The sequence below is a fragment of the Littorina saxatilis genome, linkage group LG7 (genome assembly GCF_037325665.1).
Source record: "Littorina saxatilis isolate snail1 linkage group LG7, US_GU_Lsax_2.0, whole genome shotgun sequence".
Lineage (NCBI taxonomy): Eukaryota > Metazoa > Mollusca > Gastropoda > Littorinimorpha > Littorinidae > Littorina > Littorina saxatilis.
Genome location: NC_090251.1, coordinates 33,581,343 through 33,596,294, shown reverse-complemented (window position 1 = coordinate 33,596,294; position 14,952 = coordinate 33,581,343). Strand labels below are relative to the sequence as shown.

Here is a 14,952-nt window from a genome sequence, read left to right as displayed (position 1 = left end):
ATTAAAAATAATGGTCTCAGTTCGCGGTCATGAAAAAGCTCGCTGAAGCTCGCATTTTTCATGATCCGCCAACTTCGACCATTATTTTTAATAATCACTGAGACTCGGCATGTAACCTCTACATACATGTATGTACGTATAAGTTACAGCTCCGTCCATCCATGGTATCGCGTGGTATTTTGTCGAGACTGGGTCAATGAATATGATGACGTCACTTGAGGCTCTGCCAAGAGTTTGTTTGTTTGTTTGTTTATTTGTTGCTTAACGTCCAGCCGACTACGCAGAGCCATATCAGGACGAGGAAGGGGGGATGAAGGGGGCCACTTGTCAAGCGATTCCTGTTTACAAATGCACTAACCCATTACTTGTGTCCCAGCAGGCTTTAGTAAAACTAAATTAATACCTACTGGAAGATTACCAGTTTCCAGTATGTTAAAATAGGCTTAACCTATCTACTGCTGGACTTACATCAGAACACTAACAGATTAAACTATACATGAATCGCGAGACAAGCGGCAAGAGAAGAGATTTTTGGAAAAAATACAGGTGAATGAGCAAGAAGGCAGAAAAAAGAAAAGAATTCATGAAGAAAAAGAGAGCATGACAGGAAAGAGGAACCAAAAATCTACCTAACAGCAAACTAGAAAGCTCCTGCGGTTCCAAAAACAGGAGGGGCTTTTAATTTCATAACCGCAGTGCCCCACTGCGGAGGGCCCCAAAGGGGGGGTATCATCACGATCACGGGAAGGGAAATTTTCGCTTTCACGATCACAGTTACCTTGATTTTTGTTTTCACGATCACGAACACCAGTGGCAAATCACGGTCACGGTAAAAGTTGCATGTACAGAAAGCACGTGTCAAAGTAAACACAACCACACAGTAATTCGCTCCTCTGGATCTATTGTTTATTCAACACAAAGTGACAACTGTTGCACTTTTTTATAATTATTTTTTGAATTCTCTTTCATACACACATAGAAATACATATCATGATTTGTAATCAGTAACAAGAATGTTGTTTTCATTGGGATTTTCTCTCTCTCTCTTTCTCTCTCTCTCTCTCTCTCTCTCTCTCTCTCTCTCTCTCTCTCTCTCTCTCTCTCTCTCTCTCTCTCTCTCTCTCTCTCTCTCTCTCTCTCTCTCTCTCTACACTCATACACATTCAACCCCCACACCCTCACTCACACACATGAATATATACTTGCACAATTTCACATTTCCTGAGCTAAATCTTGTAAACCCATTTTCTCAAAAACTATTGGGTGGATTGAAATTAAAGTACATGTATGTGTGATGGGTTCTTTATTTTCAACTTTGCCGTACAATTTGAGGTACACCATCGCCTGGTTCCATGGCCCTGAATAAAAAACAGGAATGCTACAGGCCAAAAACGGTTTTACCTGAAAGAAGCGCGCAGTACCAGTAGCGAAGCCACAAGCCTGAGCCTGCGAAGCAGGCGAGCCAACTAGGGGGGTCCGGGGGAATGCCCCCCTGGAAATTTTTACAAAAAACGGTTAAAATCTGTGCAATCTGGTGCATTCTGGGCATCATTTTAGGGGTTGTAATAGTGTTGTGATCTTGTTAAAAATCCCATTTTAGCCTCCCCCCACCACCATTCAACACACCTCCAAACTGGTGAAAACAACACTACTGTGCGCTGGCTTCATTGAGACCGGCGCCCGGTCGCGTTGCGCGATATTCACACGGATCGTTTTTGCGGAAATTTTTCAACTTCACCGGAAAAAATTTGACTTTACCGGATTTTGAAAACGGCTTTATCGGATTTCCGGCAATTACCGGAAAAGTAGCATGCCTGACAAAATCCCCAACGAACATGACTTTGATCGTCTTTGACATGACTCTGAGGATCAAGTGACCCAAACTGGCGCGTCTCCCCGCTATTGTTTCTGAATTTAACCCATTGTTGATATTAAAGTTTACAGGCGCTAAAATAAATCCAAGCTTAATGCAAAGAAGCGACAATTAGAATATATGTAGGTATGTTACAAAGTGCGCACGCAGCTCAATTTTTGACGTCATTGAAAATGGCCCCCCATTTTCTGATCACTCACACTGGCTCAGTTTTGGGGTCCTCTTTTCTATTCTTTTCCAAATTTACATCACATGGGCACCCTGTCGATGACGTAGAGCATATTCTTGACTTTAAGATTGAGAAAGATGTCGAGTCCAACACTGTCGAGCTCGCCGGCCAGAATATCGGGCGAAGAAGACACACAAGAGGTACTTTTATAAAACAATTTATAGCCTTTGAACTCTTATGAGACCCCTCTGAACAGTTAGTTTGACCATTTTCCTGCTGTTTCCCAAAGTTTCAAGTCGATAAAGCGATGCGAAGTACCTTTTAACGGATGCGCCGCTTTGCGCCCGGATTGTCACCCATGTTGTATTCACATCCAACATGGCGGTTGGTAAAGTTCGTCTGCTCTCAGTTTCATACTAACTTACAAAAAAAATAAAAAATAAATTATTTTTATTTTTTATAGTTGTTTAATAGAGCTCTGAACCTTTCTTTTGATACCAAATTGAACAATATTGATATAAACAAATGTGTGAGTTACAGTTAATTTTTGCTGAAAAATGTCAAAAATGGTTTCAATTTATCCTCTTTGCCTCTATTACGAATTTTATTACTTTAAAAATTCATAACTCGGGTTACACTTATCCAATCTCAAAGTTATATATACCATTGGAATGCTGATTTTCTGCTCTTTCAAGTGATATAGATCAAAATGTTAAATGAAGATTTTGAATTTTTTTGTAACATACCTAATTTATGCCAAGCGTGTCCACGTTGCTGGGATGAAAAACACATTTCTAGTTTCGGTTTTGGCTAAACGCAGACTCGATCTCGAGCACGTCGAGGTCACACTGAGCGAGTGACAGCCGGACGTGGCAATGTCGACAATGTCAATGATCTCACTCAAACTCAAAGATCTTGAACAAATTTCAAGATCTTTGCCTACATTCAGAACAGTCATAGAGCAACATAGATCAACATACCTTGATATTTCGTCTTCAGAAAGACCGACCCGTAGCCTGACCTTTCCACCAAGGAAGGCATTCTCGCCGCCTGCTTTGGTCTGGCTTGAATCCACAAAATATAACAGAAGTTCGATGACAGTACCGCTGCACGCCATTTTTGATCTTCGAATTCGAATTGCACTCAAAACTTTTGCACGAAGCCCTTCCATTGGATGAAGTTTCGCAGACTTTTGCAATTTGCCTTCTGATTGGATCTCTTTTTGTCAGTGTGTAATTGGTTCTTTTAAAGGGAAGCAATCGCTCTCAAAATCATATTTCTGAATGTGTTGTTGCTTCCCTTCAATCGGGGTTGGCTCCTTACCGAATAGACTAGAGGATCATAGAGTGTAATACAGCTGTGAAAAATGTACGTTGAAAATAAAATGCTTTTCAATAATGCCCATCACGATCACGAAAACAAATGACGATCACGATCACGAGACTTGATTTTTTTGTCATCACGGATCACGGGCAAAGTCCCATCACGATCACAGAAATGGAAATTTCGGCAATCACGGTCACAGAAAGGTCAAAAAACGCCAATCACGATCACGGTTTTAAACCCTTTGGGGCCCTCACTGCGGGATCTGCCAAGAGTGACGTCATTATATTCATTCACCCCGTCGAGACAAAATACCAGGCGATACCATGGATGAATATTCAATCGGAGGTGCAATGTATATATGGCATGAACAAAGTAAGGAGAAAACGTCAGGGGATGTGGAAACAAAGCATTGGAAATTCACCATGGACAGAATAATCAACGCAAGCCTAGAAGTTGTAGAACTATATTTTGTGTCAGTCTTGGCAAGCACCACATTATAGCACTACGCACGAAATAGCGCCGCAATGTTGTTAATGTGTACAGCATCAAATAAAAGTGAAAACGTGATTTTAAAATTATGAGCTTGGTTTTTGCAAAGTTTACAACTTTTTTTACAATAAAAATATGCATATATTTCTCAGAATGTCTGATGCACCAAAATAGAAGCAGTACGCTGAAGGCTAGTTTTGTCCAGTTCCGGGAAAGACATCATATTCATTCGCCCTGTCGAGACGAAATACCACGCGATTCCATGGATGAATCGGAGGTGTAATGTATATATCCCGTGACGGACGCATCAAAGCTAATTTTTGTTTTGAAATGTCTTCACAACGTACAGATAATTTATAACGCCATAATCGTCATCACAAGACAGGTACTACATACTTTGTTTGTCGTCTGCTACAAATCTAGCCTTTGTGTTTGACACGGAGTAAATAGAAGCTTCAATCATACTTTCATTAACCGGAATAAAGGCTCAATCCGCTGTCATTTCGCCATTGATCATCGTTTCTTCTTTTCACTTTTTTGTTAACATTAAAACGGCATCCCATAAGAGTGTTTTAGCTGTTTCAACACACGGGTTTAGCTGCCACTTTTGTGTGGCTTCTTCCGCTTTACTGCCATTTGACCTACGAGTCTAAAACTTTTGACGCACATGCTGTCATAAAAAGACGTCAAGACAAAGTTACACGAAAAACGAAAGAGACTGTGACGTCATTTGTTTTTGGTTCGGTGGATTCCGTAATACAAATATGGCTGGTCCGTGGTCAGACTGGACAAGGTCGCGTGAGTACCCAAAACGTCTTTGTTCTCTGTTGGCATTGCACCTGTGAAATAATCAGTCTTGTGTCTCAGTCGTGCAGGTACATAGTTTGCTTCTGCAATCGCTGTGTTCGTGTTGATGACGGCTTCGTGAGACTAATCAGCGAATCTATCGTGTGGAAGAAATTTCTGTATAAATCACCCAACCCAACAGGAGTTTGCAGTTTGCTGAGGAAATGAACTGCTTGTCGAAACGAGCCATAAGGCTTTAGAATAAAAGATTCCATGCATTCCTTGACGATCTGAACACAGATGAAGTCGCAGTTTGTAGGTTGAATCTATGAATCGGCACGATCAGAAATAGATCTGTATCTCTGGTACGACCTTCCAGATTATGAACAGCGGTTTATGGTCGGAATCAAGAGGTCAAATTGGCATGGCTCCCCTTTGAAACGTCATAATTTCATAAAAAGATTTTTCTTTCTGCGGCTGCGCAAGTTATTTGCCTAGGTCATGGCAGAATTTTAGGCCTACGGAGCAATATCGCGGGGTATTTGCTCACTAGAAGAACAGAGAGAAAGAAAGGAAGTCATGCTACATAATACAATACAATACAATGCAATGCAATAAAAATAAAATAAAACTGAGGCAACTGTCAACCGGCTTGGAGCATTCAGAGTTGCAACCCTTGGAAGATCTTCTCTATAAAAAAAAAAATATAAAAAAAATACAGTCTCAGTAGTCTCACCAAGTTTCGTCTGCTTGGAGAGACACATCGCTTCGCAAAACATCGATAAAATAGCAAATCAAACTACTGTAAATTGGAAAGTACTGACAATGTCTGGATGAAATGAAAGCATAATCGGACAATGACCTCTTTGTGACAAAGACAATAGGACATATGTCCTCTTGCATGAAAAAAATGTATAGGACATTCGGAAAAAATTATCCGTGTATGTCCGATGTCCGACGTGGATGTGAGCCCCTGTCTAAGGATACCCATCTATACTGAAGACATGCTGGAGGCAGTTACCAACCGGTCGAGAGCCAGCCGCGGTGTTGGATTGGTTGAGATTGAGATTTGCTGTGATCTCAACGAATAAGGACCCGGGATTGGGTTTTTTTCTCCCGTTTGGGAGGCAGGGCACCCACTTTCGGTCTGTGCACCTCTGCCCTACACTCCACAGTCTGAATCACATGTCGTCCCACACCACCAACCATGCTAACACCCCCCCCCCCCCTCCCATGCCACCACCGTCTCTCTGTGACAACTCACCAATAGACACACTGTCAGGCTGCCTCTCCTTGCCGCGCTTCACTGCCTGTACGGGGGGCGACATGCGGGGGGAGGAAGGCGACCTGGAGTCCACCGACACGTGGCGTTCCCGGATGTCTGCCTTGTGCTCCATGTGCATGGAGTCGATCATGGGGCATCCTACATCGGGCGTAACCGCCGGGCCGAAGTCGTCAGGGTACATGGAGTAGCCCGGTCGTCCCGGGTCGCTCACCAGGTTGGATCTGGAATAAGGAGGTGGGAAAGGTGTGGATATACAGTTAAAACTCCTCTGTTGTCAGCTTCGGTTAATATGGCCTTCCTTAAATCAGCCCGAACTTGACCTCGCGAAGACTTCGCGAAGTTGTTTTTTTTACCGAAAATCCAGTGTCAAAGCGTCGTGCAGCGAGCTCCGTGAAGTCGAACTTCGCGCAGTCGACTTCACATAATTGATACGAGGCTTCAGGGTGAGTTTTGTAGTTGTGATGCAGTGAACTCCCCTGCCTTTCCCACTTACACCACTTTCATATCAACACCGAGCCAAAATGTAACTGCTGTCAGAACATATCAAAACGAGTTTCTACCAGACGAAAAATTTTAAAAAAAGAAGATATAATTTCTTTAAAACGAAAACACAGTGAAAATGCTCTTGCCTGCGAAGAGATTCGAACCCGTGATCCCCCCCCCCCCCCCTCTTTGTGTCTCTCTGTCTGTGTGTGTGTGTGTGTGTGTGTGTACGTGTGTGTGTGTGTGTGTGTGTGTGTGTGTGTGTGTGTGTGTGTGTGTGTGTCTGTCTGTCTGTCTGTCTGTCTGTCTGTCTCTCTCTCTCTCTCTCTCTCTCTCTCTCTCTCTCTCTCTCTCTCTCTCTCTCTCTCTCTCTCTCTCTCTCTCTCTCTCTCTGGGTTTTGTATTAGGTTGTTAGTGTGTGTGTGCGTGTGCGTGTGTGTGTCACTGGCACTCGTCACAAGCGGGGCGGGATTAAAGTGGGCGGGGCCTGTTGGTTACTCTCAAGACTACTACAATAGAAACCTTAGAGACGACCGTCCGTCGCCCGAACCAAGTGACATCCAAGACATAAGTCCCGCCCATCTCGTGTCGAGTGCCTGTGGTGTGTGTGTGTGTGTGTGTGTGTAGAACTAAATCATCAATTATCAAGTACGGTTCCAGGACATTTATGCGAAGTGTTCACACACAAAACGGGGACAGCTAGTAAATAAAGTAAGATTATATACCTGTGTTGTTGTACATTCAGCCCAACCGCATCGAGAGAAGTCGAAAGGTCATACAGCATTTAAATCCACACAGAACTGGGATCTGGTTATGCTGCTAGTCTAATTTCATTCATTCTCCTCACTATTCCCATCAAGTAGGCCGGGCTGCCTTCATAATCATTTGCTTTGCTGTGCATACTGAGGCAATAAGGCATTCGTTACTGTGAATGTCCTCCGCATACACGCCGTTAAATGAGAATATGCTTAGCCAGTCCTACCTGCCGTCTTTTCCCTCAATGGGACACTGGGGGTCTGGCATGTAGCCAGCCTTGCTCATGTCCACTGGCACGCCTGCCAGACTCCTGCGGCCTGAAGCGGTGGACGCTGCAACACGATATGCTCACGTGGGCACACACAGTCACACACACACACACACACACACACACACACACACACACGCGCGCGCGCACACACACACACACACACACACACACACTCACACACACACACACACACACACACACACACACACACACCACACACACACACACTAACAAGCACTGTGATTCAGACACGTTTACGTCATACAAACACTCCTGCCTTGGGTACGGACAGACCGGTGCGTTGCCTCGATACTATACTGTCACAAAACCTGAGCAGACAAACATACTCAGTCTACATTTTTAACCTTGTTGACCACACCTCGATAACGAGAATCAGTCCGCACACAGAGACCACCTGTTTAACAGCGACCTTGTGTTTATAATGGGCAGTGTTGTTGCCCGGCTACGCTCGATCTTCGGTCATTCACAATTTTTAAATTAAAAAAAAAATCTAATTCTAACGCATTGGTCGATTGACAGTCCGATGGTTTTGAGACCATTAATGTTACTACAAAGCGGACAAAAACATACTATTTTAAATCCAATATCCAACTGGCTGTTTGTCCTCTGAGTCTGGGAACAACACTGCATGACGTCTTTTGTTCGGTCTCTTGCGTGACGTGATTCTACTGTATTTGCTTCTTCACAAGCATCTGAAAGAAGCTGGTTGTTACTGCATTTACATTCCCTTCGTATATTTGCTTCTTATTTCTACCAGCTGAATAACTTCTTTTGTTCGGTCTCTTGGGTGACGTTATTGACTGATTCTACTGCACTTGCTTCTTCATTGACATCTGAAAGAAGCTGCTTGTTATTGCATTTTCATTCCCCTCGTATATTAGTTTCTTATTTCTACCAGCTGAATAACGTCTTTTGTTCGGTATCTTGGGTGACGTTATTGACTGATTCTACTGTATTTGCTTCTTCGCTAACATCTGAAAGAAGCTGGTTGTTATTGCATCTCCATTCCCTATTGATAGCTTTTTATTTCTACCAGCGCTCCTGAGCTTAACCTATAAGATAGATTTGAGGGCAGACAAATACAGTTGAGCAGGACAGGCGCATAGATTGAGCAGGGCACACTGATAAATTGAGCAGGGTAGACTAATACATTAAGCCGGGCAGACTAATTTAATAGATTGAGCCGTGTAGACATATAGACTGAGCTTGGCAGACTATAATAGATGGATCACGGCAGCCTTAAAGATTGAGCACGGCAGACTAATAGATTGAGCACGGCAGACTAATAGATTGAGCACGGCAGACTAATAGATTGAGCACGGCAGACTAATAGATTGAGCACGGCAGACTAATAGACTGAGCACGGCAGACTAATAGATTGAGCACAGCAGACTTAAAGATTGAGCACGGCAGACTAATAGATTGAGCACGGCAGACTAATAGATTGAGCACGGCAGACTAACAGATTGACCACGGCAGACTATTAGAATGAGCAGGGCAGACTAATAATATATAATAGATTGAGCACGGCAGACTAATAGATTGAGCACGGCAGACTAATAGATTGAGCACGGCAGACTTACCTTTGCTTAGGATAGATGCATTGGAAGGGGAGAGTGATGGAGGCTGCTTGACGGGCGTCACTGCACTGCCCTTGCAGACAGCCACCTGTTGACCATATCATACGTCATTCAATGTGAGCTGTTGACAGTAGCAACCATTGATGAAGCACTGTTTGGTTTAAACATGATTTCATTTAAATAAAGTAGGGTGGCATATAGGCTTATAGTAGGGTGGCAAGATAAACTACGGACCACACAACAAGCTATGCTTATATTAAAATGTGGTTATGTATTTACATCAACACAGAAAACGTCGTGTACATGTATGTACTGTCAAGCCCTGTTTTAACATCAAACTCTGCCAAACACCAGCAGTTACCATGACGACATGAACACATCACACGCCGTATGTTTGCAAACCACTCGCTGACAGCCCAAAACGCTGCTGCCAGGCTTTTATCATCTCACATAGGATCAAATACAAGCTCAACACTCTCACATAGAAATTCCTTAACAAGCTCGTTCCTATCTATCTCTCTGATTCCCTCTCACTCTGTCAACCTTCCCGACCACTCCGCTTCTCAAACGACAACCTCAAACTCAACATACCTCACACACAACTCAAAACTGCAGGCCAACGCTCCTTTCAAGCACCCACCAACTGGAACTCACTACCTCTCCCCCTCTGTCAACAACAGTCTTTAGAAGCATTCAAATCTGGCCTCAAGACTTTTCTTTTCCCTAAATAATCCTCAGACTACAGTGCCCCGCTACAGCCCCACAGCACCCCCCCCCCCCCCCCCCCCATGTACATAATTATCATTTGGAATTTTCTTTTGTTTTTCATGCTTACCTTTGAGAACGGAGGTTTGTGTTGTTGCCTTGTCATCTTCATGTAATTCATGCGTAAGTGTATATGGGTATGCATGAGTTGTTAATGCGAAAGAATGTGTATGAGTGCGACTTGAGTCGCCTTGTGGTGAGATATGTGCGCGTTATAAATTCTCGTGTCATCATTTGACATTGGATGAGAACATCCCTCCACTACAACAAACACCAACACAACTGTTCATGCCTTCTTTACGGACCGAAACTAGTGTCTATTTGTGAAATGAATGTATGGACACATTCACACTCTGCAAAGCGCGCATGCAAGACAGGGATGGTGGCCAAATTGTCCGACCGATCGCCAGGGGCGAGTAAAACATCCGCCGGGCTGGTAGAAACCGCTTGGCAACTCGCCCGGTTGGCCAGTGAAAATTATGGTCAAATTCAACACTTCTGGTTGTATAGTCTCGTTTCAAAGCGTTATAAACACTGCAGATACAGCAACTGTGGTATGTACCGGGCTAGCGAAATTTCTGGCGGGGTAGAGACTTTCTTGAAGTTAGTCGCCCGGCTGGCGAGTTCAGATTTTGAGATTTGCATGTTTTCCCTCATACCTGCACCGGGACATTCTGAAAGCCCGTCATGCTATGTGACGATGTTCTCCGGGACGTCACGCCTTGGTCACGGGCCCTGCACACAATAAAGATCAGCCATGTAATAATGTCATCATCTCATGCTCTACAGTCGAACCTGCATGTGACGACCACGTGACAGGTGGTCGCTATAATATGGAAAGGCGAAGTATATAGAAGAAAAACTCGTCTGGGATCCTTGAGTCGTGGGCAGTCGGTCACAAAGGCATGTTCGACTGCAACAATATACCCCATAATATCATAATAATGAACTCTTTAATAATCCAAAAACAAAGAGACTGCCAACGTTCCAAAATTCAGAATCAAAAACCCAGAAAGGTAGGTTGTTGGAAAGTTTGTTATTGACAAAACAATACATTCACAGATATATCGACCCAACGGTCTTTTAAGTGCACAGACAAACATTCTTATTAATTATCGTTATTAATTGTTTGTCTGTGCACTTAAAAGACCGTTGGGTCGATATATTTGTGAATGTATTGTTTTGTCAATAACAAACGTTCCAACAACCTACCTTTCTTGTTTTTTGATTTTCTTTAATAATGTAATAATGTACCGTGTAACTATATACAAAAAATGTACCCTACACGAAACCAATGCCTAGCTTTGCCCATTCTCATGACCATAAAACATCTCGCAAGTACTCTTCACTCCTCATTGTCTCTGTCGACGCCTGTTTGCAGTCAGTTGCTTCCCTTGATATAACAAACCGAGCCAAGGATGTCTTCGCACATAAAAAAAAAACCCTTCAAAATCGCCAAACCAGAAGGAATTCTGGGTAGGGAAATCCTTTTTTTTTTTTTTTAATGACGCCAGTGCCCTTCGGTGGTTAGTCAATGCGTTTCGGTGTAAGAATTGCCAACATTATCTCGGTCACGCTTCATGTCGGTGCTTCCCCATTTTGCTTTCAAAACTAATACAAAATGGGGAGATTGGTCAAGTTAACGCACCTGGAATAGTCACATCAATTTGGCCTACAGCACACACTGAAACACGACCGTAGCGGCTCGGAAACCCACACTCTCACTGCTTAAGAACTAACGAATAGCCTCCCATTTATCGTTCTTCGCAACAGCTCCTCTGGGTGTGTGTATGTATGTGTGCTCGCGCGCGCGCACGTGTGTGTGTGTATGTGTGCGTACATACGTGCGTGCGTGCATGTGTGTTAATGTGAGTCCGCGTGTGTGCGTGCATGCATGTGTGCGGGCGTGTGTATGTACGTACGCGCGTGTGTGCGTGTGAGTGTGTGTGTGTACGTGCGTGCGTGCGTCGAGTGTGTGTGTGTGTGTGTCTTTAACCTACATGTACGTGAGAGAGACCACTCGTGAGATAATATCGTTCAAACCACACGTGTGTATATCATGCAAATAAGGTCGTGTCAAACTAGTCTGGCAGGGACATGCTTTTCCACTGGTTATGATGCCAAATTCACTGAGACAAACGTCATTATGAAAACACTTTTGCGCCTGCTGTTTCCCCTGGAAGAGTTTTTAGAATATACACGTCATGCTACCCTTTCTAAAATGACGTTTCTTTGCTTTGACGTGAAAGATTGCACGAGACTTTGAAGAGATCGAGTTTACAAAAGAAGCGTCTTCATTTTGTACGCCTCGACTGCGGGACGTTTTGAGTAAAATACACGTAGTAACATCACGTGTATAAAATCAAGTAAAGTGTGTTGGTGCTTTTTCATTACTTGAAGGGAGGCAACTACATCCCTAAAATTAATTCTTTAAAAAATCGCTCAAGGCGTACTTGCAATTTGTTTTGCGAGGACATTGTTCAATTGATTTGTATTTTGATAGCGCTTACGAACTGTAATCTGACAAGTATACATTGTGCTCTTTTAGAGATAACGGGACTCATTTTCTAAGCTTCCTATGAAGCGGCAAGACCTTGCAGTCTAGACAGTTTCCTAACTGAAAATTAGAAGTGTTTAACAGTTTTTCTGCAAAGGTTTTTCTTTTTGTTTTCAATTTTTTTAGCAGAACAGTTTTGTAGCAAAAAAGGGGGAGGGTTTGTCTACTCAGTTGTTGTTGTCTGTCATTTATCAGAACTATGTTGTAACTACTAAATAGGTGGATTGTTTGTTTGCTTGTTTTATACGTGTCTGTCCGTAACCAAGGGAACCTGTGTCATTTATCAGTATAGTATGTTGTCACTAAAAAGTGTGTGTGTGTTTGTGTGTGTGTGTGTGTGTGTGTGTGTGTGTGTGTGTGTGTGTGTATGTTTGTGTATGTGTTTGTGTGCGTGCGTGTGTGCGTGCATGCGTGCGTGAGTGAGTGCGTGTCTGTATCAGAGAGAGAGAGAGAGAGAGATATAGAGACAGAGAGAGAGAGAGAGAGCGCGCGGAAAAGAGAGAGAGAGGTAGAGGCGTCGATGATGATGATGATGATGATGATGATGATGATGATGATGATGATGATGATGATCCTACCCTCTCATCGTTTCTGCGGCTGCTTTTCGTCCTGCTTGGATAGACGCCTTCAATTCTGCATCCTTGCTTCTAAAACAGACACGATTATTGTTCAGGGGGAACGGTCCAAAGCCATCATTTTGCCTTTGAATAAGAAAGGAGACTGTGAAAAACGTCAGACCTGTTCAGATCAATCCTGCCTCTGTAAGTGTTCTGAAAGTGTTCACACAACTTCCGAAGTCTGACTTATTTAGATCATCCCCACCTCTGTTAGTGTTCTGAAAGTGTTCACACAACTTCCGAAGTCTAACCTATTTAGATCATCCCCACCTCTGTTAGTGTTCTGAAAGTGTTCACACATCTCTCCAAAGTCTAATCTGTGACGATTTCTTCCTGCCATTTCGGAACCCACTTATTCTTCACACCCTGGTCGATCTCCGACGCCAAAACATGTTCGCTTTCCGTCAATGTTCTCACCGACGCCATCTTTGTTAAGCAGGCTTTTAAGCCGACAGCTGAATCAGCCCGTTTATGAATTTTCAAAATGAAGACACTCGGTGAAAGGGAAACTTAGTCCCAAATGGAAAGTTCATATTCGGGTCGAAGGCCCACTTTCTTCGATACGGAGGTTATGTTGTCATTATTTTATCGGAGATTTGATCTGGAAAATCGACTTTAGGGTTGTAGGTAGGACTTTACAGATCGAATCCAATGGAACCACAACAACTACTCTACCCCCTCCCACCCCCCCCCCCCCCCCCACCCCCCCCCCCCCCCCCCCCCCCCATCCCATTTTTGGCTCACGTAAGTGTAGCCTATGCGATGCTAACTTTTGTCTGTGCGTGCGTGCGTGCGTATGTATGTATGTCTGTGGTAGAAACTTTAACATTTGAAGACGTCACATTATGACGTAAGAGGGTTAGACGTCACGCGAATTACTGAAAGTCTCGGTCATTGTTATTTTGAGCGGGCCGAGGCTAGTTTTTTCTTCGAAATCGGCCATGCAGATCCAGATCTAGTGTCTCGCTTTCCTGCACAGTGTCACCTATGCTTACTGTGTGTGTGTGTGTGTGTGTGTGTGTGTGTGTGTGTGTGTGTGTGTGTGTGTGTGTATGTGTGTGTGACGGAGTGATTGAGTTTGTGTTACTGTTTGTCGATTTCTTACGTGAGCCTTGAAGGCTTCGCCTCTTGTTTCTCAACGGATTTAGACGATTCAGAAAAATGGTCCTGGGAACGAACTTTTGGGCGGAATTATCCCTGAGTCATTCATTCCCACCTCTGTTAGTGTTCTGAAAGTGTTCACACAACTCTCAAAGTCTAACCTGTCCAAATGAAACCCACCTTTGTAAGTGTTCTGAAAGTGCTCACACAATTGCCAAATTCTGACCTGTAAAGACCAACCCCGCCTCTGTAAGTGTTCTGCAAGTGTTCACACAATTCCCAAATTCTGACCTGTACCGACCAACCCCGCCTCTGTTAGTGTTCTGCAAGTGTTCACACAATTCCCAAATTCTGACCTGTATGCCGACCAACCACGCCTCTGTTAGTGTTCTGAAAGTGTTCACACATCTCCCTAAAGCCTCACCTGCTCAGGGCATCACTGCCGACGCCGGTGTCATGCGTAGGGGCATGGGTCTTGGGTTTAGGGAACTTTTCCACCTTGACCGTGTGCGGCTTGGGCGGCGACGTCGTCGTAGTAAGAGGCGTGTCTAGATTGGGTTGCGTTCCCATGCCGGAAGAGCTGGCAGACAACAGTAATGTTTGCTGCTGTACAAGAGGATGTGATTTAAACTGATCAATTTTGGGTGACATGAAACGAAAGACTATCGTAGCAAGTCGCAATGATGTTGTAACGACACACACACACACACACACACACACACACACACACACACACACACACACTCTCTCTCTCTCTCTCTCTCTCTCTCTCTCTCTCTCTCTCTCTCTCTCTCTCTCTCATCGCTTATCAGCCACATTGTGAACGTGTCTGTATACTGCATACTCTGCATACCAAGAACGTGATTATACGCA

The 14,952-nt window shown here is 43.8% G+C and overlaps 1 protein-coding gene across 3 annotated transcripts in view; it reads right to left on the bottom strand.

The window, feature by feature from the left end:
• Positions 1–14,952, bottom strand: part of LOC138971235 (uncharacterized) — a 48,936-nt gene that overhangs the window by 12,092 nt on the left and 21,892 nt on the right. For all 3 annotated transcript variants that reach the window (XM_070343924.1, XM_070343926.1, XM_070343925.1), the window contains exons 8-13: positions 14,504–14,659; positions 12,940–13,008; positions 10,464–10,539; positions 9,043–9,127; positions 7,394–7,499; positions 5,908–6,149 (exon numbers count right to left, since the gene is read on the bottom strand). In XM_070343924.1, coding sequence (XP_070200025.1) covers positions 5,908–6,149; positions 7,394–7,499; positions 9,043–9,127; positions 10,464–10,539; positions 12,940–13,008; positions 14,504–14,659 — 734 coding nt within the window. The remainder of the gene's footprint in view (positions 1–5,907; positions 6,150–7,393; positions 7,500–9,042; positions 9,128–10,463; positions 10,540–12,939; positions 13,009–14,503; positions 14,660–14,952) is intronic.